Here is a 26,539-nt window from a genome sequence, read left to right as displayed (position 1 = left end):
GTTAGACCACAATGGGGCACCACTTCACAGCTGTTAGCGTGGCTCTTATGAAGAGAACAAGCAATAACAAGTTTGGTCCAGGGTGTGTAGCAAAGGAAACTTTGGTAGGATTGGTGACAATTGAAAGTAATGCAGGCTTCATGGTAAAGGATGGAGGTCCTCAGAATCTTCAAAACAGAACTGTATGTAATCCAGCAATTCCACTACTGTATAGAAAGCCAAAGAAAATAAAATAAAAATGCTTTAAAGATATTAGCTCTCCCACGTTAATAACAGCACCTTTCACAATAGCTAAGATATGATAACAACCTAAGTGACCATCAGCAGATGAATAGATTAAATGTGGTATATATAGGTAGATACCTATATAGATATATAGAGAGGGGAATATACTATATAAAATAGCAGAAGTGGGTCCAATATATCACTTAAACAGTAAGTATAAACATGCCTGTTAGTCAAGACTCTTAAATTATATTTGTTCACTTATAGTTTTGAAATTATTTTTATTTACAGAAGAGTTAACAAGAAAACACAGAGTCCCCCTCAAACTTACCCCAGCTTGCTGTAAATTGACACAGTCATGTAACCGCCAGTGGTCAATAGTTGTTTTGTTTTGTTTTGTTTTTTGTCTTTTTGAGACAGGGTCTCCCTATAGTCCCAGCTATCCTGGAACTCATTATATAGACCAGGCTGGCCTTGAACTCACAGAGATCTACCTGCCTCTGCCTCCCAAGTGCCGGGACTACAGGTATGCACACATCAACATAACATCCTCAGCTAAGCCACAGAGTTTGCTGTGAACTCTCCAGTCTTCTTGATGCCCCTTATGTGTTGTAGGGTCCCATGCCCATGTACCATGTAGCATTCAGCTCATAGGTTTCTGAGTTTCCTTCAAATAGTGACACCCACTTTACTTTTCTAGAGTTTGAAGATTACTCACCCATTCTTAGCATGTCCCTCCACTGGTCATCTAGATTTTACTGTGATAACCTAAGTTCAATTAGAGTTTACAGTAACTCACGTAACAGATTAGGATGCAGAGGCAGATGTGCATAATGTCAAAAAAACAACAAAGATGAAAATGCCAACCCAGAGAAATGATGTGTAACATTAACATTAGAGAGAATGTAGAAGGGGAAGATTGTAAGTTAATATATATGAATTTTGTTTTTTAGAAGTTTTGCTGTTTGTTGTTTAGTTTTAGAACAAACCTGCAGTGTTTAAAAATGTTTTTCATGAGTTACATGAATTACGCTTATCAATTACACAGTAAAATTAGAGCTCACTAACAGAGACCAATTTAGATACTAAAATTCATACTCTTAAATAACTTCATGCTACAAACTAAGTACAAAGTGAGTTTGCAAAGCATTTAAACTAAACTTCAACAAAAAGATGCTGTTATAGCTGTCCTGAAAGAGAATTGATTATTTAAGTATATTTGCTATAGATAGGGATTATTAGAAAAATAGAGATTAAGGATTCAAGTCAAAGTATTAAAGAAAAAAAAAATAAACGCCAGGAAAACAGAAGGAAAAAGATGAACAAAGTGGAGCACATGTGAAATTAACCAGGGGTTGGGTTTTCTTTGGGGAGGGTGTTGGTTGTTTTGTTTTGTGTTGTGTTTTGAGTCTGGGGCTTGTTATGTAGCCCAGGCTGGCCTTGAACTGTGACACTCCTAGCTCAGCCTCTGCAAGGCTGGAGTTACAGGTATGTGAAATCACTTGCCCAATTTATAAGCCAATTTTTTGTAAGACTAAAAAAAAAATAGAAAATTGTAGAAAGGAAACATGAGGAAATAGCATGGAAGGAGCAGTGAAAAACATTACAACGCACATTTTAGGGTCAGAAGATATCATTTCCTTAGTGATGTTAAATCCATAAATGTTCTATATGAACGAATGAAATAGATATTTTCCTAGAAAAAATTACCAATATTTGTCCAAGAAGAGAAACACCTGTATTGAAAATTTTAAAATGAGCTTAGAATCATAAATGACCCTCAATCTACTTCCAGTGGCACAAGGTCAAATTCATTTTGCAAAATGTCTCAAAAACTCAAGGTACGATTAATACCAGGTTTATTTAATTTCTTCCAGCAATTGGTAAGACATGGGAAGTTACACAAGCCATTTTGAGTCTAGAGGAATTCCAATGCATACATGGAATATGACATAAAAATGTGACTGACTAATCCCATTTCTAATACAAATACCATCATTTTATCTCTTTGATGGCTGTACTGAAGATAAAAGTAGACCAAACTAACACTTTAAAACAAAGCTCTTTTCACCGACACCTTCATAATCCTCCCTGTTCCTTTCTTCCTTTCCTGTCTCTTTCCCTCTCACACACAGTGCTTGGAGGCATATCATAAGTCCACCTTCAAAAGAAAGGGAATTCGCCTGGATGGAGAAGTAATCTAGAAACATGATTAGAAGCAAGACAAACGTTTCCAGTTCTACAAGGGAGTGATTCAACACATTTTGATCTCTATCTCATAGTTTCAAATCTAGCTTAAGCAGTTTCTGGAGTTAAGACTGAACACAGAGGAGGGCATGGAATACATCTAACTTGGGGACATGGAGCATTAGACAGATGTAGATACTCAAGCGGGATCAAGGAAAATACACAAGAAGGAGAGAAGTAGATTTGATCCTCAAAATGGAAGAAGAGTTGGGAATACACACCAAGATAACCTAGACAACTTCGCCAGGTCCCCAAGACCCCAGAGGGAAGGAATGACTTGGCCTATGTGGAAGGACTTAATTTGGCCTGAATTTTTTCTAAGTCCAAGAGAAGTGAAGTAGAACAGAGCGCTAATGAGTATGATTCTCCTCTGAACCATGTGGTACATAGGAAACAAGATTGTTTTAGTGTTTGGAAGGAGGCGAGTGGGGGTACAATTCATTTTATGAGGTGAGGAAGAATGAGCCTGGGGTATACTCAAGAATGGCAGCTTTTTAAAATGAATAAACATACAAATAAATAAATGGAACAATCTGTTGAGACTAAGTTTTTCTTTGGGGCCATCTGGTTCATATCAATTAGTACATAGTTATTTTATTTGATCTTTAAATGGGCATTCTGGCAAAAAGCTCCTAATGTAACTATAATGTGAAACTGTTATGGAACATACATAAACTAGATACCATGCAGAACTTGAAAAAGCAAAAAATTATAGTATATCTCACTTGCAAATAGAACACTAATGGGGTTATGTATATGTATATACACTTTTGTATATGTATAGCTAATACAAGACTCTGAAGTATTTAAGATATTCAAATGTCTATTCATATATGAATGCATATGTATCTTTGTATTGACTCACATCACTCTGTCATGCTATGAATAATCAATGAAATACAATTACTCATCTAACTCTTAAATCATACACCATAATTCATATATAAAAATCTCAAGAGGTTAAAATAGATTAGATGAAATTTCAAAACAAATTTTTGCAAATGAAAAGAAAATTTATCTGTTTTTGTTATGTTTTAAAACGAGTTACTTTAAGCAATTAAGTTTCTCATTGCAAATGCATATGTAATGTCATCTTTCATTAATAATTCCTCCATGATTTGGGAGCCTTGTTTCATTTTTTATTAATTATTTTATGCAGTGAATCTCAAACCCTGTTCACTTAAGTTTTTCCTTTGTTAAAAAAATGAGGTTCTTTGAAAGATCCTTTAGAAACACGCATATAATGGAAAAGGATGTGGCTGGATTGTCAAACTACCTGGTCTTTGCTAGACATGATGGTATCCTTGTCATGACAGTACCCTTACCACCTACTCCTCCTTAAAAGTACATCCAGAGTTAAAACTCAGGTTAGTACATTAATTTGTCTTAGCATCTTCCCTGTCTTACATTTTGATCTGTCAAGAGTTTAAAAAGTATTTCTTTTCTTCTTTTTTCTTTTTTTTGGGGGGTCTTTTTTGAGACAGGCCCCAGCTGTCCTGGAACTCACTATGTAGACCAGGCTGGCCTTGAACACACAGAGATCTGCCTGCCTCTGCCTCCCAAGTGCCGGGATCAAAGGCATGTGCCACCATGCCTAGCTAAAAGATATTTCTTTACTAAATGGATAAGCACAGTGGTTATAATATATTTCATTAAAGAGTGCCATTTGATTTATAAGTTGGAAGTTTGCCTCACACACTTTAAAGATGAGTGCAGAATGTAACATATTATCATTTGTTCAGGATTGGGTTAACTGGATATATTGATTGAGAATTACTGTTCTATTTAGTTACGGTATTATCAAATTTCAAAACACTGGAATGTGCTAAAACAGATTAACACTACAATTCTATTGAACATTATTTAATATTCCTTTTATGTTTCAGAAAGAAATTCAGAATTACGGTTTTGCGATGTAATCTTTATGAGAACACATTTTCTTATACATACATACATTAGATGAAAAAAATTGAGCTTAATTTGTGCAGTATGTTCAATGGATCCAAGAAATTCTTCCTTATTCTTAAAGGTTCACAGGTCCTCTCATTTCCTAATATCTACCTTTCATTATGGTGGTAAGTGTGTAGACTCAAATGCACATGTTCTCTGAGGGTCTGGCATTATGATGCTGCTTTGTAATACACACAGCCTGATTCCTAACGGTGCTCTCCAGATTAAACTTCCAATGTTAGAGATTGTAATATCCAATTCATAGTTCTTTCTACCATACCTGTCCTTAATGTTTTTAAAATGCTACATTGATATCAATGATTGTGAATGCTAATATAGCTAAAAAATAGAATTAATGTGTAGCTTTTGTAGAAGTGTTCTTTTTTTTTTTAGGCTAACACCCATTTTTAGAAGTTTTTTTGGAAAAAAAGTCAGTAGTTGTAATGTTACAAGTGGTATAGTACTCCTAAGAAATAAAACTCAACTAAGCATAATTAGTATGTGCGGGGGACTCTGCCATGCTTTATATACAATAACACTGAATTCTCAGGATAATACTGCCACCCTTACCCATATCTTTTTAAGAAACTAAAAGTCACGATGTTAATCTTTCAGGATTTAACAGCTGTAAATGGGACGTTGGCCTCAGATATTCACAAATCCTTGCTTTTAACAACTATAAAAGAACACAAATATGTTGATAGATAATGCCTACACAGTGTTTTATCCCTCTTTAAAAAGAGGGTGACTGAAGGAAAGATTCTCTTTGACGAGATTACAGGGCTGTCAAGCGAAAACTCAAGAGCTGTCACCCTGATGCCAGCACATCGGGTCCAAGGTTCTTTCTTACCAATTTGTGCTGCCCCCCTTCCCACTGGTATGTGAAACTAGACATTTAAATTAGTTCACCTAAATTTTTGAAAACTTCCAAGACGCCCGCGTACTGGGAAACTCGTGATTTTGGAATGAAAGAGCTTTTGAGTCTAGGAATGAATAACAGGAAAAGTGCAGCTGGGTTTAGAAAGGGGCTTTATAATACTCCACAGCAAAATTTATTAGGTTATTCCCTCTTAATGAGTTCCATATAAAATGCTCTCAGTTAATGAACTAAAGATCATCTCTGCAGCTGACAAGCAGGCAGATTCTGACTTAGACCTACGCAAAACGCTGGAGCTTCTTAGTAAAGCAGGCAGATAGGACTGCTGTTCTGTGCCAGACCCATGTGTTAGGGGGAAATTTCCATAAATTGTACGACACGAGGCTGTAGAATTCAGAGAGGCCAAACAAATATTTACTGTGTTGGAATGCCTTTTTCCTCCTGCTCTGTTTACAATGCTAACTTAAAAGAATGTCCCTTGAGACCATTCAATAAACCCAGCAGAGCTTTTCTATGGCTAAAACGGTTTGACTCTTCCTCTTTCTCTCGGTTTCACAAAAGGTGTTTCTGTTCCTGTCGCTGTGGCACAGGGTGAGGCAATAGTAATTGACCAATAAAATCTCCACTCTGAGCTAATTGGCAAAGGACCTGCAGTTACAGTCTTGGTAAGCCATTGGGGTTCAGCTCTCCTGTTGAGCCCCATGATCCCGGAGGACTGATTGAACTGCGATTGCCTCTGGCTAAAAATTGGGACTTAGGGAAAACCGTTTCAAATTAGAGGATTAAGATCAGATGGAGGTTTTATTTAAGAAATACACCTTAGCTAAGGGGCCTTACGTCTTCAGCTAGGAAAAACTCTCATTATTGTTCCGTATTTCCTCAACAATGTAAACCAGCAAGTAAAGTTCACTTTATTTCTTACGGAAATGTTTCTGCATTTTTCAAATTATAATTCTTTTAATTAATGCTCACCTTCAAAATTCTAAAGTACATTATTAAATTATCTTTAGTTAGATACATTAACATTTCTTTTTTAAAAATTACATTTACGTTTGGGGAGCTATGCCATGGCGCACACGTGGAGGTCAGACGACACTGAGGAGTCCGTTCTCTCTTCCACTACGTTGGTCTCACTTTTCTCAGGGACTGAACTCAGTGCATCAGGTTGGCAGGAAGCACCTTTACCAGCCGAATATTGGCTCTCCTTTATAGAGCTCTTTTCCTTTTCGACAGACGGCTTTGATCCTTCTCATGTTCTTTTGTTAATATGCTTTATATTTTGACTTGCAGTATAGTGATTTAGATATTTAGCATACTTTTAATTCACATACCATTGACTATGCATCATTCATTTATTAGTTCAAACTTTAAAGTTTTGGGCTAACACAGAACCTTATCAAAATAAAGTATCCAAACTTTTATTGACTTACAAAATTATTTGGGGGTGTAGTGAGATTTGAGAAATTTAAAAATACCTAAGGGAATAAGTTTTCTTTATTATATAGAGTAGAGAAAAATCATATGAGAACAGAATTCATGAGCTTCTTCAATATTCTTGCTGGTGAAAAACATAATAAAAGCTATATGTGTGTATGTGAAATACATATGTAAATATCTGTAGAGAAAGTGTTAAATATGTCAAAACAGAAAGCTTTAGTTTGTGTGAATAAACAGACTACAACTAACTTTAAATATTACTTTCATAGTATTATATGTCTCTAAACTGTTCTTATTCCTCCAATTATATGGATGATGTTTTCTAAAATCTAGAAGGTTATGGCTAGATTCATTTTAAAATAAAAAAAGTCTAGTGGATGCTAAGTTATTGGTATACTGCATAAACATGCAACTAATTGTAAGATATAATATGGTTTAACCTGCTCTTCTAAAGCAAGGTAATATTCAGCAGGAAAGTACTTGGTAAAGTTTATAGAAAAAAATGAAAATTACTTTTCATTTGAGACCAGGTTGTTTAATTTTACATCACTATGCACATAAACTAAAATATCAATATGATAAAACTGAGTAAATTTTAGAACATCTTAGTTTGAGCACTGTACTTCCAGTGGGAAATATTATTTCAACTTCATTATTCACTAGAGAGGAAAACATATGACTAAAATACACTTTAAAAATACACAGGACTTAAAAGGACAGGCACTATCTTAAGTTCAAAGGATGGAGAAAAATATTTCAAGCAAATGGCACCAAGAAATAGGAGGAGTTGCAGTTCTAATATCTGACAAAATAGACTTCAAACTGAAAATAATCAGAAGAGATGAAGAGGGCCAATTCATTCTGATTAAAGGAACAATTGAGCAAAAAGATATTGCAGTCATGAACACATATGCACCAACTCATAAAAACCACATGACACTGGCACAAAATAGATCCCTAGATCAATACAAAATTGAAGACCCAAATATGAGTACATGCAATTTCAGCCACCTGATAAAGGGGCTGAAACATTTCACTGGAGGAAAGACAACATCTTCAGCAAATGGTGCTGGCAAAACTGGATCTCCACCTGTAGAAGGGTATAATTTTTATAAATGAAAAAGGAAAGTTTTTATGAGAATGTTTTGTTTAGTTCACTGGACTGCACAAGACACCAAAGATAACTGATCAGGAGGGTAGCATAATTACTTTTGAAAAAAGATGTATTTCTGTTTTTATTTATGTGTACATGTGTGAGTGGATGTCATCCATAAAGGCCAGAAGAGGGTAGGGCATCAATCCCCTGGAGCTGGAGTTACAGACAGTGAGCTGCTGGATGTGGGTGGTGGGAACCAAACTCAAGTCCTTGGGAAGAGCAACAAGCATTCTCTGCCACTAGTCATTCCCCTATGTTAAAGAAATTAATGACACGGCAATTAAATGGGAAAACGTGGTTCTGGATTGAATCTTAAATAAGAGAAAGAGGAAACGGAGAAATACCTGGAAGGTTCCATTTAATTGTATGGGTGTTCATTTTGTGGTGTTGACCCGTTCCATCACTGCAGTCACGGAAGAAAACTAGCATTTTCGCAAACACACACTAAAGTCGTTTAGGTAAAAGGGGATCATTTCCGCTTCTTTAAAGGTTCAGGAAGCAGCTTCTCATGCTCATATATTAATGGGAGAAAAACAAAACACATTTAAGAAAAGGGTAGTAGTTGCGTTTTGGATATGAAGGGTACACAGGAATTCCTTGAAATTTTTCAACTTCTTTGGAAATCTGAAACAATATCAAGAGAAATAAAAAATGTGTGAACAACATGAAATTGGGTTAGAGTTGACTCTGAGTGTGTGCATGTGTGTCATGGCGAAAATCTATATTAGCATCTTTTGGCAGAGAAATTTGAGAAAACAGAATTTTTAGTGTATCCATCATGCAATGAGCAACCCCACTTCAGGTATCTGTTTCATGCAAATATTCACATCTATGCATTGATATTTACTGTAATACTGGGATTTTCTTTTTTCTTTTTCTTCTTTTTTTTTTTTTTTTTTTTTTTTTTGTCTTTTTGAGACAGGATCTCCCTGTAGTTCCAACTGCCTGGAACTCACTCTGTAGACCAGGCTGGCCTCGAACTCACAGAGGCTCCGCCTGCCTCTGCCTCCCCAGTGCTGGGATTAAAGGCGTGTGCCACCACACCAGCTGTAATACTGTTTTGTATTAGAAAAGAAGCAACCTTTATATCCATGTGAAAAGAAGTTAAGGCATTGTCATCCTAAGAGTAATAGGTGGCAGGACTTAGATTTATGAATATCTCTTATGTCTTCACCTGGAAAGAATTCCAACACATATAACATGAACAATCCAAACCATGTGACATTAAATCCCATTTTTCTTTATACCACTGTTAGTTTTTTATTTAAAAATCAGATAAAGGTTCAGAACACCTAACAATAGGTCTGGATGGAGCCCTGATGCCCAGGAAGAGTGAAAGGGAAAAAGACAAGGACAACGACGTATGCCGCATCTAGATCAATATGTCTGGCTATAGAACATGAACATATCCATCATCAGGTGTATAGTTCTCAAATAGAACAGTGAGATGTGGACTGAGGATATAGTTTGATCCTAACAGGCTATTGTATTGTATCACAAGAAAAGAAATAAGGAAATATAATTATAACAAATATACTTTATATGATATTGTTTAATATATCTTTTCTCTACTACTGTCCCATTAAGCTACTACTTCTCTGGGTCTTGGTAGAAACTTGATGTTCATTGGTAGGGTTCCTATAATAAGGAATATATTCCTTATAATAATTTAAATTATTCAGATGGATAAGCTTTTGTAACTAGGGGGCACTGAAGGCTACAGAGGATTAGTTTTTATTCCACTAAAATGATTCCAAGACCACTGAGGATATTTTTACATTAAAATCTCAACGAGCTGAATAGCACTGAATTACATATGGCAATTGTACAAATGATACTTTTGATATATTATATTGTGAGTTGGCCATTCAAACATTCAGCTAGAACAAAGCTCTCCAAATAATGCAATTTTTTTTTTTTTAGTCTTTGCTTATGTTATGTGAGCTACTGATAATTCCAATTTTAGCTGTAACAAAAATAAATACATTGGATGTGAAATGTCAGGGAGTAGGGGGTCTCATAAAATGAGACTTAGGGCTATTTTCATGTAGTTACAAGATCAAAGTCAGTCTCCATTGTTCATTGTTTTAGCAAGAAGGAAAACACAAGTAGAAGTGAAGTCTAACATGAAAACAAACATTTACTACATCATCAAGTATTTTGTAACATATCCAAACACATTCGAATACACAAAAAAGGAAATACACTAATTCAGAAAACATCTTGAATTTTACTTGAAATATATAAGCATTTCAATAAAACAAAGAAGCTAAGTTCTTTAATTAAGGATGTAAAGTGCTTACATATTTATGACTTTTTCCAATTCCATTTATTCCTAGTAATTTTTCTTGGATTCATTCCCTAACAGTGACATGAAATCAAACATTCACTGCTTCACTTATATTTAAAATATGGGCAACTCTTTTTAAGGCTTATGCTTTGGTGTCTTCTGTTATCAACAAATAAAAGGTATGGAAAAATATTTAGGTTTCAAGATGGACTAAATAATTTAATTTATCCAAAATATTTAATTGATACATCTATGCTTTATTTATCAGAAAGCCAGAATTCAGTATGCATTTTTGTTAGTCCAGACTTCTCTTTGCTTCAGAAATGCTTACTGTGTTTTCTTATCTGGCATTTTGACAACACAGTTACACTTTAAAATAAGCTGACTTTACAAATTTATAGTTTTTAAACGTTATTTTTCCATAGAGTTTGCCTAACGATATACTAATCTACTTCTCTTACAAAGTTTAAACCATACAATTTTACTTAATCTTTGATAATGCGATCTAAAATTAAGTAAGAATAAGACAGCTTTCTTTGAAAGTTACAAGGAAGGAAATGTAAGATGCTACATACATTAGAATGGTGACCATAGCAGGAGTCAGCGTGCACATCATGTTTTAATCAGGATTATTTGAAATATTTGCAGTTACACTAACAGAAGAGTATATTATGTATATTATGCAGTATGCTTATTCTTCATTGATTTCTAAAGCAGTATGCTCACTATACATGTATACGTCATTATTGGAGCACACACTTTACAGGATCATGCTGCCATTCAAAAGTAAGGTGCTGTTATTTTATTGTAATCAAGTGGCATCCAAAATGCAATATATTGCTATGAAAATGCAAAGTTTTCACAGATTAGCAATTATGAATTGCACTGGTCACAATGAAATGGTATTTGGTTTCTCATACAAATGGAAAAGATGTATCATAAATATATAGACCAATATATAACATTGAAAAACAAGAAGCAGAAAGGAAATAATGCTCTTGCATAAAGATCGATGCGCTTTGCTGCCGTTGGGATGACAGGTTTGGCAGGAGGAGGTTTCTTATTGTTCTTTGCCTGTGACTTTCCAAGTCCATTGTTAACCTCAATGGGCTTTCCATAGCAGTCATAATTGGATAGTTCAAAATCTCTTGGTAGGCTTCCAACAATGCTGAAGTCATTGGATCTCAGGTCAGATTTAGAAGTGCACACCTTTTTGCATCTGGTCTCACCAACCTGAGGATAAGGATGAACATCAATGTATAGGGATTTTTTCTATTTATAAATACCACATCTCTTCAAAAGGGTATTTTTAAATTGAGTTTCCAAATTAATAGGGATAACAGCTAATTGCTTAGATCATTATATTAGTTAAACATTTAGAGCTCTGATAGGTTGCTCAAATAACAAGGTTTATGCCATTAGGTAAATTTATTATTTAACATCAAGAAATAAGAGCATGAACCAACATTTATTATATGTACTGCTAGGCTTGTGAGAGTTTTCTCAGGTTAAAAACTAAGAAATAAAAATCTATCTATGGTCCGATATGGAACCATGACATAGAAATTACTATGTATGTGAATTACAAAAATCCTCTCATACTTCTAATCTTTGGTTTCCTGTTTTCAAATAGAATTGCTTATAAACAATTGAACCATTTATCCCTGAAGACATTCGGCCTTTAAATCACAGCCACAAAAATTCAGATTATTTAAATATAAAATCACATGAGTAAAAGAAGAAGAACATCAATATCATGACAATAACATAAAAAAAAATCCTCCAAAGCTTTGGTTCAGCTATACTAAATTTTACACATTTAATTCATTGGAACATGATATGAACTGTGACTGTAATGCTCAAAATAAGTAGAGGTTTACATGTGTGTGCACCTAAGTGTGCTAGAAAACTGAAGAAAGAGAAAGATTAGGTTCCCTATTACAAAGGTTCCTCAGTTTCCTAAAAAGTCATGCTGCTCTCTGTTTTTTCCCCATTCATCGAAGATTTTACACAAACTTTCTTTGCTTTATTGAACTTATCAAATACATACATCAAAGAGTGTAGAATAAAAAAAAATGCCATTTTCAAGTTACAGTTTTATAAAGAAAGGTATAAACCACCTAAAATATGACAATAATCCTACTTAATAGGTTCCTAAAATAAATTTGGTGTTTTAACCTTCAAATCATCATTTTTCTATTGTTCTTTGTACACATATCTCATTTACTTTTTTATTTTTATTTTATTTGTATTGTCTGCATGTATGTAAGTGCACTCATGTATGTAAGTGCACCTGTGTAGTGCAGTGCCCATGGAGGACATAAGAGGGCGTCAGATCCCCTGGAAATGGAGGTACAGACAGTTGTTAGGTGCCATGTGGATGCTGGGATTCAAACCTGGGTCTTCTGCCAGTGCAAGATCAGCCAGTGCTCTTAATTGCTGAGCCATCTCTCCAGCCCCATCATTTACTTTGATCATATACACTGTCAGTTCTGAAAATTACTGATAATAGATATGAGGTAGGATAAAGATAAAGCTCTCAGGAATTTGTTTAAAGATGCAGATAAAACCATAATATTTTAAAATGTAGACTTTGAAATTTTTCTTTGTGGTTCATGCGAAAGCAAATAATTTTTGTGTAAAATTTCTTGAACTGAAATAAAATGTCTTCTACAAATGATACAAACATGTTCAGGTGAAATAATATGTATATACTCTACTGAATTCAAATCAATACTAATTTTTTAAAGCATACCTTTACTATACATAAACTGATCTTATTCATGAATGAACAACAGCATTTACTTTTTAATGTACTGAAAACTGGGAGCGCTGGTGCTGTTTTCTTTACGTTTTATTTATGAAAGCTCAATGCATAACAAGTGCTAAATGTTAGGGATAACATGCTATTACCAGGAGGTCTGCAACGGTTTGGATGGATGAAAAGAGAGACATAAGCCTGGTGTGATGACCCACCCTTTTCATTCCAGTACTTAGGGGGAAGAGGAGGCAGGTGGATCTCTGGGTGATGCAGGCCAGTCTGGTCTACATAGTGAGTTCCAGGGTAACATAGTGAGATCTTCAAAGAAAAAAGAATGAAAGTGTGAAAGAAAAAATAAATGAAAATGAAACATATAAGTGAACAAAGCAGTGACCAATATACTGAAATGTCCGAGGTTTTTGTTTTGTTTTGTTTTGTTTTGTTTTCTTAAGGAACCAGATATTTGAATAACATTATTGCATGAGGGCCACAATTATATTTTAAAAAAATCAAAACCAACCTCATACTGAAAACTAGACTTTTTTTGTGTTTTTATCGAAGATTAACATCTGTAGGCCAAATTCCAGCCCTGCCAGGGCCATTTCATAGCTTAGGCCCGTTTCCTGTATCAAAATTTAAACTGTGTCATCAACATGGCGTTCTTCCTGCCCCCATAGCCACACATCCTTCCACACTTCTCCCCACAGATGACTTGAGAATGCATCAAGCTTCCACTGTGCTTTGGCCTGCCTCCTCATGACTGGCTGATCAGCCCATGGTCCCCAATGCTAGATGTGAGTGATCAGCATCATGACCTTTGCTGCTATTGGTCCACAATGGGTGCCCTTTCATGTTATTGGATGATTATGTGTATGCATACAGCCTGTTAAAAAATAGAGTTCTGCCCTCTGACGCACCCCTGGAGTGGTCTTTGCTCTGTCACAGTTGCCCTCAGTGAGGTATGGACGTGCCACTAGACCACATGGACCCACAAACATCGAAGGATTTCTACAGCTCAGATTTTATTAGTTGGTACTGTTATTCTGACTAAAAGTTGGTGACATAACACTTGATCAAAATTACTTTGAAAATATTTTCATTTTAAAAAGCAAAATAGGGGGCTGAAGAGATAGGTCAGGGGTTAGGAGCACTGACTGCTCTTGCATAGGACGCAGGTTGGGTTTCCAGCCACCCACATGGCAGCTAACAACCATCCACAACTCCACTTTCAAGGTATCTGATGCTTTTCACTTCCATGAGCACTGCATGACATAGGTGCACTTACATGCAGGCAATATATTCATACACTTAAAAAATCATAAATAAAAAAAATATCAAAAGCAAAATAGAGGCTGGAGAGTTGGCTCAGCAGTTAAGAGCACTGGTTGTTCTTGCAGAGGACCCATTTCAGTTACCAGCACTCACATTATGACTAATAATCATCTGTGGCTCCAGTTCCAGGGAATCTGACTGTTCTGACCTCCACGGGTATTGCATGACATGGGTACACTTGCATACGTGCAGGAAAAACACTCATACACATAAAAATAATAAACAAACTATTTTTAAAAGAAAATTCAGTGAAATAAATGGATTTTGAATCCAAAACTGCAATTATACATTTTTTACAGAAAAAAAATTATTGAATTTTAAAGGCAGCAATTAAAAAAATTCTTTTTTCTTTCATGTGTTAATAAATAGCTTCATAAATCTTATCAATTTATAAATTCAAAGTGAATTTGCTATGCATATTAATATGAACTTATTTTGGATCTTGCATTACCATTTTGAAACTTGTCTCCAAATATGAATATTACACAGGTGCAATATTTATTTTAGAAATTATATTTTATCTGGTAAAATAATAATTTATATTAATGTCTAGAGATTAAAATTTCCCATCAATTCTTAAAACTCTCTATGCATCTATGACCTTTGTAGCAAATGTCACAGCAGTTCCAGAATTCAAATAAATGTGCAATTAAAAAATAATTAAAATACAGTATTTATTTAACTTATGGAACATTTTTTAGCACTAAATAATTTATGTGTATGCATGTGGGCTTGTTTTTCTCTATATGTACCATGTGTAAGAAGAAGCCCTCAGAAACCAGAAAAAGGTGTTCATTCCCTGGAACTGGAGTTACAGGTGGTTGTGAACTGCCATGTGGGTGATGGTCAACGTGGGTCTTCTGTAAGAGCATTAAGTGCTAATAACCACTGAGAAATCTCTCCAGCCATAAGCATGTTGAACTTTCATTCCCTGGGAAATTATTTTAAGTTTTCCTTATTTCAAAGAAGAGGTATGAGTGGGTTGGAAACATTGGGAAGTCCAAAAGTGACAGGGCCATGACAGTGGAATGGTAGGTAACGAGTTAACAAAATATGGCATAGACACCTCCACACAATTCAAGGATCTCCAATGATCTTTCCACTTCTGTAAGGGGGAAATTAATAAATGTTGCAGATGCAAAGGAGTTTTTCTGACAAAATTCTGACATAGGCAGAAGGATTAAAAGTTTGAGGTCACACAGCTTCAGAGACCAACCCTGTCTCAAAAAAAAAAAAAAAATTCACGAAGAAAAGAAAGAAAGAAAAGCATAAAGAGCCTCACAGTGGTGCAAGTCTTCAGTCGTTAGAGTGTAGTAGGCAGGGTGCAGAGAAAATTAAGATGCTGAGAGTCTTAAACAGCACAAGGGTCTTGCTTCTATGAAGAGAGAGCAGACTTAGTTCTTTTCCTCCTACTCAGTTCCATGGAAACCCTAGACCTTGTATTTAAAAGAATTCAAAAGCAGCAACAGGAGGAGAAATAATGAGTAGACTGGAAATAGCAGGAAATATGAAAAGAAAGGGAAAGTTAATGGAGTATGAGGTAGCAAGTGCCAGCTGGAGGAAGAGGAAGGGGAGGGAGGAGGAGGAGAGGGGAGGGAAGGAGAGGAGGTAGGAGGAGGAAACACTGATGAGGAGGAAGATGACTATGAATGGTGGAGGCCAGGAGACAGACCCCTGGGGCCCTCTGAACCCAAGGATTCACACAGTGTATGTTTCTTCATTTTCTTTTGCCTTATGTATTTGGAGCTGAGGAAGGTGTCACCTGTGACTACCAATGGATGCAGACAAAAAGTCCCTAAGAAACCCTGCTTGGTCTAGCCAAAGACCAAAGGATGGGACAGTCCAACAATGTAGAAAGTGTTTAGCTAATAACCTATCTATTCCAGCCAAATGCCACTGAAATACTCACGGCTCCATTTTTACACACACTAACACAATATATTGGAGGACTGGAGTGTCCATCTTTCAGAGGCTGGGATGAGGGGCTCCACACCTCAGTGATGTCAGACAAGGCCATAAGAAGCCAGGATTCTCTTCTCTGAACACAGGGATAGTGTCTGCTCCTTGTTGAGGTTCAGACCTTGTGGGGAACATGTACTTCCATTCCCACCTGGTGTGACTACTCCACTTCTAATCTGAGGTGACACCCAAGGAGGCTGTAGAGAGTGGAAACTTCCAACATCAACAAGTCACAAGGTTCCCTCAGGTTACCACATAGAGAGCTGGGTGCCCTGCCTTACCAGCAGTAGCAAGGAGCCCTCAGTCACTGAGTGTAGAACCCAGACTTCTACTCCATCCAGGCAATATGACTCAGCACCCAGCCTGCCCCTGGTAGGACATAGAAAGCCAGCTAAAACAGAGCTTCAAGCATGATTCAGAGTCACATAATAAAAAACTGTCTAGAATTTGGCAGAAGACCACTCATACTACAGAGAACTAGGACATACCAAATTGAATGGGAAAACAGGGGTAAAAGTTGAATCAAGTCATCAAATCTTAGAAATCTGGGAACAATATTAATTTGTCCATTTTAAAAATGTGTCAGTGACGGGTGCACTCATATACATGCCGCCAATACACTCATACACATAAAATAAAATAATAAAATATTTTTTTTAAAAATGTGTTGGGGCTGGAGAGATGGCTCAGCAGTTAAGAGCACTGGTTGTTCTTGCAGAAGACCCAGGTTCGAATCCCAGCACCCACATGACAGCTAACAACTGTCCATAACTCTAGTTCCAGGGGATATGTTGATCTCTTCTGTCCTCCGCAGGCATTACACAACATGGGTGCACTTACCTACATGCAGGCAATACATGCATATACATAAAAATAATAAATAAAATATTTTTAAAAATGTAACAGAGCCCCAGATACATAGAACTCTAACATTTGTGTTACTGGAGACCCAGAGAGAGAAAAAGTGGATGTCTAAAAAAGCACCAAAGAAATAATAACTGAAAACTTCCACGTTTAGAAAAAGGCATAAACCAATATTTTCTTCAAATTTTTAAAAACATGTTTTTTTATTTTTTATTTTTAGTTTATGTGTATGAGGTATTGCCTGCATGTACGTGAGTGCACCCATGTCATGCAATGCCGTGGAGGTCAGAAGAAGGAGTCAGATTCCCCTGGAACTAGAGTTAAGGACAGTTTGTAGCTTCCATGTGGGTGCTGGGAATCAAACTCAGGTCCTCTGCAAGAGCAGTCAGTGCTCTTAACTGCTGAGCCATCTCTCCAGCCCCCTCTTCAATTTTTTTTTAAAGTCTCAAACATCAAACAGTATTAACCAAAATAAATAAATAAACAAATACCTATAAAACATTAAAATTAAAGGTCTGATCACTAAATATCAAAAATCAGTATTTTATAAAAAAAAAATTCATGCTGGGCGTGGTGGCACATGCCTTTAATCCCAGCACTTGGGAGGCAGAGGCAGGCGGATCTCTGTGAGTTCAAGGCCAGCCTGGTCTACATAGTGAGTTCCAGGACAGCTGGGGCTATAAGGGAGACCCTGTCTCAAAAAAACCAAAAAAAAAAAAAAAATCATATTCATGCCATTCCCTAGAGCTTAGTTCTGATATCAAGCCATAGAGGCAGTAGGGAGTGTCATGGTACATGTTAGATGCTGAAAGAAATTATATGTCACCTCATGTTCCTCCATCCAGGGAGAACTGTCACCAGGAAAGCTGAGAAACAGAACCATTCTCAGATGGGGGAGAAGAGCTTTCATCAGCACATTACCCAAAATAATGGGCAATGGAATTCTTTAGACAGAAAGAAAACAAACTTGGAACAACAGGATGAAAGAAATCATAGTAAACGTGGCATGTGCATGTCATTTCCCTCATGTCTGACTTTTGGAACTGATATCTGACAAAGGATCAAAACTCATATCACCATCCAAGGTTCTGAGCATGTAGAAGAAACGATGAAGACAACTTCAAATACAAGCAGGTAAGAGGGCGTAAAGGTGCTAAGGTGTCCTCACAGCATATAAACTAGCCAAACGATGACACTGGTAGTCTACAATGAGTTATGAACATATAAAACAGCATTTGGAGAAGCCATTAAAGTAGTAGGATAGGGACACTCTTAAAGAGAAAGATCAAATGGAACTCTAAAACTTACCTAATAACTTGGCTGAAAGTTAGAAAAAAACAGAATAAAAAAATCATAAAACAGAAAAATGAAGACTGAAGCCTCAGTGTATTGATAATTATAACAATAGACGTGTTCTACATACACTAAATAGTGGCAAAGCAGCAGCCACAGTTTAACCACGTGCTGTCTATGAGACATTGCTTCAAATATGATGGTACAGACATGAGTGATGGAGAATAAGAAAGTTTTATGAAAGGATGGCTTAAGTCGCGACAGTTTGGCAGTCTAAAGAATCCTCTCTCAGCATGGCTTCTATGAATGGGCAGAGAATCTGGGTATTAGGCTTAGAAAATGAGTTCATGGACTTAAAAAGATTTTTTTTTTTAAATTCAGAACCAAAACAGCCACAGGTAACACCACATAAGAAGAATCCATCTGCTTTTCGGTCTAGAAATTCTATGTGTTGCCCAGTTGTTCAGCATCCCAGGTAAGGGTCCAGTGCGGGTCAGCACACAGTGTGGAGCCAGACCTTGAGCAGAGCAGGTACAGTCGCAGTGTTCATGGTTTTGTGATGGCACAATCTTTCGTCTCCTGTGGAGTTTATAAGCCTTAGCTCAATGGAAAAGACCTTCTGGCTGAAGAGTCTTTCCAAAGAGTGAACATCAAGCAGGGGACACTGTGGCTAAGTGTGTAGTTAACTTTAATCTGTTAAGCACTGGGACTAATATGAGTGTGAAGTACATTCCTAAGTCCGGGCTATGTGATAAGATAAAGAAAGGATGAAGACTTACCTAGATCTTCTCTAGCAGTGATGACTAGACTAGACAGATCCTTAACTATGTGTAGAGTCCTTGTGGGCCAGTAAGTGACACAATCTAAAGGAAGCTCTTTCTCAGTAGAAATACAAGCATGACTGGACAACAGCATGGCTACCCAGGTCTTGGTGCTGGCAGAAGCAGGTAGAGCCCCATATGCCCTTTGCCCTCCCATTAAAGTCCATCAAATGAGAAGCAATAGTGACATCTACATCCTGGAGAGATCTCCCATTTCAATGATGTCCATCAGGGTAAATCTGTGTTTTTAAACTCAGTGGAATATCTTGAGGAAATTTAAGCTGTTAGTTTTTCCCTTAGTAGTATTGGACATAAGTGTTTTGAGTGTTTTCTGAAACACATACTCCCTGAAAAGCCTGTTGTGCTCAGTACCTTTCCATCCACATAAAACTAAATAAACCCTAATTCCATCAAATTTATTCACAGAGAGAACAGTGTACCTGTCCTGACCCAGCAGAGGATGGAGAAACCACCCTCCTTGTCGCTTCAGTCCTTACCTGCAGCGTACTGATATGAACAGGCGTCCCTGTACCGTTCACAGTGTTCTTCTTAACTACATTTGTACCCTTTCCATCTGCCTGCTCTGCCTTAGCAATTCTGGCTTTTTCTGCTTCAACTCTTTTGGGGTTGTTCAACATCACTTGGACAACAGCATATTCCACCAGGGAAGCAAACCCAAAGAGCAGACAGGCGATGAGCCACACATCAAGGGCCTTCACATAGGATACTTTGGGAAGCTCTGCGGCAAGTGTGGTACACTCTGAGGCCAAACTGAGCACGGAGAAGATGCCTAAAAACAGAAGAACCACAGATGTGCTTATCTCTGTGAAATGTTTTACAACCATTGCTCTTTTACTAAATCCTTCTTCAGCAACCTCTGATGGATCATAAACAAACCTCCAAATTTTTAAGCCTCAACAACCAGAAGAAATAATTGGTACAAACTTTTATGTGAACTATTCATTATAGTGGGGAAATGATGGTTTGAAAACAAAACATAGGTCTGTTTTCAGGAATAAAGATGTCAGACACTGTTCAGCAGCATTTCTGTGGGGACCACAGAGCTCTGTGATTACAGGGATCATTTCATTTCTCAGTTTTGTTTTAGAGAGATTTAGATTTCAGTTGTGGGAGGGATTTCCAGCCACAAACAACTAAATCAAAACAAGAATAGAGTACATAATTTTCTGATATGCATTTTTCATAAAAATCTAACAGAGGCTAATAGAGCATTTTTGATCATTTCAGAAAGAAAAATCTCAGCTTTACAAGGAAAGGAATAAAATTCTGCTATAGAAAACACTGTGTATGGGAAACTAGCATTATCTATAAACATTTATGTATCAACCAAAGGTAATTAAGCTAACATATGAGGGTTTAAGCAATCATAAAACTCCAAAGATGAATTGTTATAATAACGTATCTCATTCTCTCTGAGCACCCTTCCTCCCACATTCCTCCTCTCTTCCTCTCTCTTTTTCTATTTTCAGGAGGCAGATGTGAAAAATGACCTGCTAATACACAGTAACACTTGGTGTGAAGAAACCTAGAGTGATATCCACAGACACACTTCAGTCAAGGCAATCTCGGGCCTTGCTGGACTCAGTGAGTCCCTCCTACTAGCTGTATTTCTTTTTTCCTGCCTAGATTTGACTATCTCTTGGAATGACTGAACGTTTCTTTCCGTCAGATAAAGGCATGGGTTATTCCCCTTTCTTTCTTTTGATATAGTAGGCACTATCCTGTTAAAGTAAGGGGTAAAACTCTACAACATGCCTTCTATGATTTTGAAAGTGTGACATTAAAAAACAACTATTGAAGACCAAGATACTCCATAATGGAAAGATTTTCCAAAGGATATAATGACTTTTGCAGATGGAAATGTTAGATACATAATGACTTGGTAAGTATCTAATTTGCTATTTCAAGAACAATCCTCATTAGGGAAACTAGCAGCAAATTAAAAGGACTATATTTGAAGGTTATGTATTTAAAAGTTATCATAGGTCTCAATGTTTTTCAAGTGGAAATTAACATGGAAATCTTGGATCTTATCAGTCACTGCCCTCAACTACTGTCTGTTGTACCCATGAGCAAGCCATCCTTCTAAAACAAATTTTCCATTCTTCTTCAAATATTGTATCAATCTACCAATCAAAAGTAATCCCAGTTTAACTTGACATAGACTGTATTGAGAATATATTGACACTAATCCATTTCTATGGTACAGTATGCTTATCAAACACCTAAGATGTAGAAAATCTTAGTGAATTTAATTATACAATTGAATATATATCTTATTAGAAAATTTAAAATAATAAAATAAATAACACAGACAACTTTAAAGGGCATATAATAGATTCTATACTATCTTTAATAAAGACTTTAATAAATATAAAATTTGGAAGAGATAACTGGTCTTAAAGTAAGCAAAAGGTAGCATATAGCAGATGGCCTCAAATTTTCATTTATTTTCTATAACTTAGGAAGCAGTTTTGAGTGAGCCAGATATGAACAAAAAAACTCAACAGTTTTTCTGTTAACATTTACAATTCATCTAACATCTAGTAGTCAATTGATATATTTACCAAATAGGATAAGGTAAGCTATATAAATATGTAAATTTATACAGCAAAATTATCTGAGAAATTCAATTATTCATTTGGCATATCATGAACAGAAGGGAATCATCTTATCAAGACAACTATGAAACATGGATAGTCACTTTCACAATCAAAAGTACGTGGCTCAGATATTTCTCTCTAGATTCAGGAATAAGCTATCATTCCATAATTCTGCTCAACGATGTGCTAAAGGCCCAAGACACTATGGAAAGGCAAGAAAATTAAGTGTGTAAGTGAAGATAAGAAAATAATTGCCAAGGAGGCAAAATGAGTCTACCTCTTTGATGAATAGGATGGTGGTTATATAAATGAAACATACTTTACTGGAAACCTCATTCCTAGGTATTTATTGAGGAATTATGAAAATACAGAGGCTTATGTACAGGGCTGTACAGAAGCACTGTTAGTAATAGCTGCAAACTGAAAACAATCCCATATATTTGTCAACTGTTGAATGGAAAATCAGTCATCATGCAGATTCTGCATCACAACTAACAAGATAGAACCAAACAGGACTGCATCAATGTTGGCAACACTCTAAAACAGAAACATGTGTCTTCTTCCCTCTAGTTTTCCTCAAGTCTCATTAGAGCTAAACATAGTGACATTCTCTTTTACCTTGTAAACATCCTTAATTCTTATTCCCACCCTACATTTGTAATCATTAAATCAATAATCCTTCACACAGCCAAAGCATACTCAATTCAACCATTCACAGAGCCCTGTGGATACTAAGCTAGTGGCCTAGCACTGAGCTACATCCCTAGCTGGGCCACTCACTAAGCTCTCTTTTTGACAGACCCACAACATGCTCACTCACAACTGCTTCTTATGTTATAGAAAAGAAAGGCAATTTTGAGGCAATCCACATAACTCCCTATGTGCTTACTATATTTACTCTCCTTCTTGCCAGATCCTATAGCCAAGGATCAGCAAATTCTTACCCATTTGTCAAATTGAACCAATCACCCATTTTTGAAAATAATGTCTTACTGAACTACAAGTTCACCCATTCATTTACCTATTGGTATGGCTCTATTAGCACTACAACAGCCAAGTTCAGTGGTATCACAGAAGATATATGGCTTACAACCCTTAAACGCTTACTATGTGGCCTTTTACAGAGCATTGCTGATCCTGGCTCTGAGTGAGGGCCAGCCTTTCATTTTCTGGGTCTCATTACAGCTTCTCGAGAATAATGCTTCTGCCCTGTCTTTGCTCAGTATCCTTCAAGAATATGTCAAATATTGAAGGAAGTCCCCCTCCCCAAGCAAGCTGCTATCATTTCCCAAACTCCCTGCTTCTAAAGTAGTTGGTAATAGCATTCAGTACATAGACAGGTAGTATTTCAGATCTCAAATTCTGAGACTTTGGAATATGTGCCTATGTTTTATGATGTTTTAAGTATAGGCCCCAATTCCAAACAATATTCATTTACATTTCACATACACCTTTATCCCAAAGTCTGGAGGTAGTTTTATAGAATATTTTTAATACACAGCATTTTGATTGTGCTGTCACAGAAGTCAGGTGTGGAGTGTTCAGCTTGTGTCATATAGGAGCTCAGTGTTTTGGGTTTTGGAGCATTTACAAATCTGACATTTTCAGATTAGGATATTCAACCAGGCCCACAGTCCTGATGACAAGGAAGCAGGGCGGCTTACCCAGGGGCACCCTGGCAGCGCTGGCATCGGGGTTGATCCAGAAGGAGAGCCAGGAGAGGACCACAATGAGCAGGGTGGGTGCATACACACCCATCATGTAGAATCCCACCTGTCTCCGAAGGGTGAAGATGACTTCCACGCATGTGTAGTAGCCTGTCAAAGGCAGACACATCACAGGTTTAAGGATCATACCCACAGAGAACCATAAGACACAAAGACCTGTAAGACCTAGGATGCTTGTACCTCTGACAATACTCCAAAATAAATGCAGCAAAGGGTTCTTTCCTTTAATTTGTGTGTGTGAGAGGAGGGAGGGACAGAGGGAGAGATGGAGGGAGGGAGAGAGAGAGAGAGGGAGACTGTGCCACTTCTAAAGTTTATTATGTTATAGAGAAACAGACCACACATGGAATTCTGCAGTCAGGGTCTAGGCACATTGGTCTGTGTGAGAATCTGCAATAGTTATACTTTCCCTGGCCAGAGAAGACCTGAATCAAAGCAACAGTCTAAAAGGAAACACTCTTGGACTGCCTGTTGCCAGTATAATTTTCAGTCACATGTACATCTGGTGGAGAAAAGATGCTGGTCTACAAGTGCCCAGAGGCACAAAAACTTTAGGTAAGCACTGGAAGCAAGCAGGGAGAGCATGGCTAGGCTGTGAAGTCGGAACACCTGACATCCCTCTCCTGCTCTTCCCTCCTGCACACCAAGGTCCTGAAGCCTCTTCCATTTTCACACTCTGGGACAAAGGCAGAAGCTGCTTCAGAACATCATTCTAGAACTGCTTTGACATCAGTAACTTCCCAAATGAATCAGTGCAGGTGGCCAGGAGACAGCCTCTGCTGTCTGGAGGAAGCAAACAAGTAGCAGGCATATTGTGACCACACTCATTCCACAAGCGACATGCTTCCGAATGAGGATTGTTTTCCAAATGTTTGGGTCCTTCTATACGGAATGTATATTGCTTAAAAGGCTTAGTTATTTTGAATTGTTCTTGATACTTAGCCCAGGCTGACCTCAAACTCTTCCTCCTCCAGCCTCAGAATTCTGGAATTAATGTACCACCATACCCAAATAAAATGCTTGACCTAGATAAGATGCTACTTAACATTTAATCAAAGAAAGATTATGCATAAATACTGAGGGTTAAATGACCCCCATTTGTTTTCAGTTGACACTGTGTGTAGTATATTTTTTTAATGTTGAACAAATGAATGACAATTCTTGAGTGAAAAACTTATGACTGGAAAGACAATGCTATGATTCACTACCTTAATCTTCCTAATTGATATAAATATACATATTCCTGACAATGGAACAATTTTCCTATTTATTCATTATATTACATAGAGCAAAATTTCCACATAATAGGTTCTCAATAAATTTTAACTGAAAAGAGGGTATTTACAAACCTTTTTAAAAAATGTTTGATTCTTTGAAAACTTCATGCAATGTATTTGCTCATATTTGGACCTCTTTCCCTTCTTCATCTTACTACTGCCCCCGACTTCTTTCCTCTGTTATGCTTTTTAAAAACTTATTTAATCTAATTTGTGTTCACCAAAGGCTCTTGGGTGTTGGTCTATCCCCTGGAGCCTGGTCAACCTACTGGGCAACACACCCTTAAAGAAAATGGAGTGTCTCTCTCCCAACAGCTATCAATTGCCTATTGATCTTCAGCTAGGGTTGTGGCTACTTCCCCACCTCCCTCAAACGTGCTGGGATTTTGTCTGGCTTGGATTTTGAAAGGGCTTGTGCATGCTGTCACAAGTGCTGTGGGTACAATCCTCTTAAGTAATGCTCATGCAAAAACTATTCTATTTTATGAGCATTCTATTCATATATGAGTTATAATCATCACTGCCTCTGAGAGATTGGAAAGGTGATAGAACCAATGCGTAACAGTTACTTGGTAGAAATGCTACTTCTACCAAATGTTTTCATATTATATCAAAAACAAATAATGCAGTTTTCTGTTTTACTTCATTAACACAAGACAATATAGTAACTTCACAGGTTTTATAAGATGGGGGGAAGTGAGAAAAATTCCTTCCTTTCTTTATTCCCAAGGACTCATTTTAACTTCCTCTCTAGAAAACAAAAACATGCATCTTGGCAATGGACATGTTTAATATTTCAAAAAATCCTTCCACCCGAACAAGAAATCTTCCTAAGTATAATTGATGAAATTACAAAATCTCACTTTACTTTCTAACATATGGTCCCAAGTACTGTGCTTTTAACAGTATCACATATTCAGGTAACTCTTATATTCACCTACTGCACATGAAATGGAGAACAACAAATATATGCTTCTAAAAATGTTTTATATATTTATGTAACTTCTGTTACAAAGAGCATAACAATTTATTCTAAAATAGTATATTTTAAAATAAAAAAATTGCATTCCACCCCTCTATGTTTAAAGATAGCTTAAATAAATAGCCAAGTTCTGTTTTGAAACAAAGTTCCACCATTTACTTTTCATCCATGCACTGACTGGACAACTTTACAAGTCATGGATGCATCTAGCAGTATCATACATGTGGATATTACAGTACTTTGCTTCGTAAACTTTTGTGAGAAACATTTTTGATGTCTTTTGATCTTTCTCTAGGACTGTTACATTTATGAGAGGCAGGTGGGCAGCTAATTGAAATAAGTGTTCATTGGGCAAACTGAATTTACTATTTCCTGTGTATATTTATTTCATTACTCACTTAGGAACCCAATTTAGGTGGTTTAATACATTGTGTTCCCATATTCTCCATCTTCACTATCTCTTCAGTCATAGAACAGCATAATTTCAAAAGATTTAAAGCCACATCATGAATACTATACAAATTAAATATCTGCCACTATTGCATGTATATATGTATACCTGTTTTCCATTCTACATTGCTCAGCATTATCTGTATTTTGAATGATCTATTATTGCAAATATTTTCCCAATGCTAGCCAAACAATAACATGCTTTACTTATTGTTTATATAACTGCTGATAAACTATCTGTAACATAGTAATTGTGGAAAGTACACT

At 36.6% G+C, this 26,539-nt stretch overlaps 1 protein-coding gene across 3 annotated transcripts in view; it reads right to left on the bottom strand.

Moving 5' to 3' along the window:
* Positions 1-10,220: 10,220 nt before the first annotated feature.
* Positions 10,221-26,539, bottom strand: part of Glrb (glycine receptor beta) — a 102,884-nt gene continuing 86,565 nt past the window's right edge. Inside the window, exons 7-9 of one of the 3 annotated variants that reach the window (XM_008854306.2) lie at positions 23,501-23,653; positions 19,710-20,002; positions 10,221-11,415 (exon numbers count right to left, since the gene is read on the bottom strand). In XM_008854306.2, the coding sequence (XP_008852528.1) occupies positions 11,119-11,415; positions 19,710-20,002; positions 23,501-23,653 (743 nt within the window). In that variant the 3' untranslated portion in view covers positions 10,221-11,118. The remainder of the gene's footprint in view (positions 11,416-19,709; positions 20,003-23,500; positions 23,654-26,539) is intronic. The other 2 variants (XM_029556754.1, XM_008854308.3) reach the window with 2 other exon arrangements.

The sequence above is a fragment of the Nannospalax galili genome, unplaced genomic scaffold, assembly GCF_000622305.1.
Source record: "Nannospalax galili isolate Female #2095 unplaced genomic scaffold, S.galili_v1.0 scaffold305, whole genome shotgun sequence".
NCBI classification, from domain to species: Eukaryota; Metazoa; Chordata; class Mammalia; order Rodentia; family Spalacidae; genus Nannospalax; species Nannospalax galili.
Note: the sequence above shows the minus strand (reverse complement) of the source record. Positions and strands in the feature narration are given on the sequence as shown.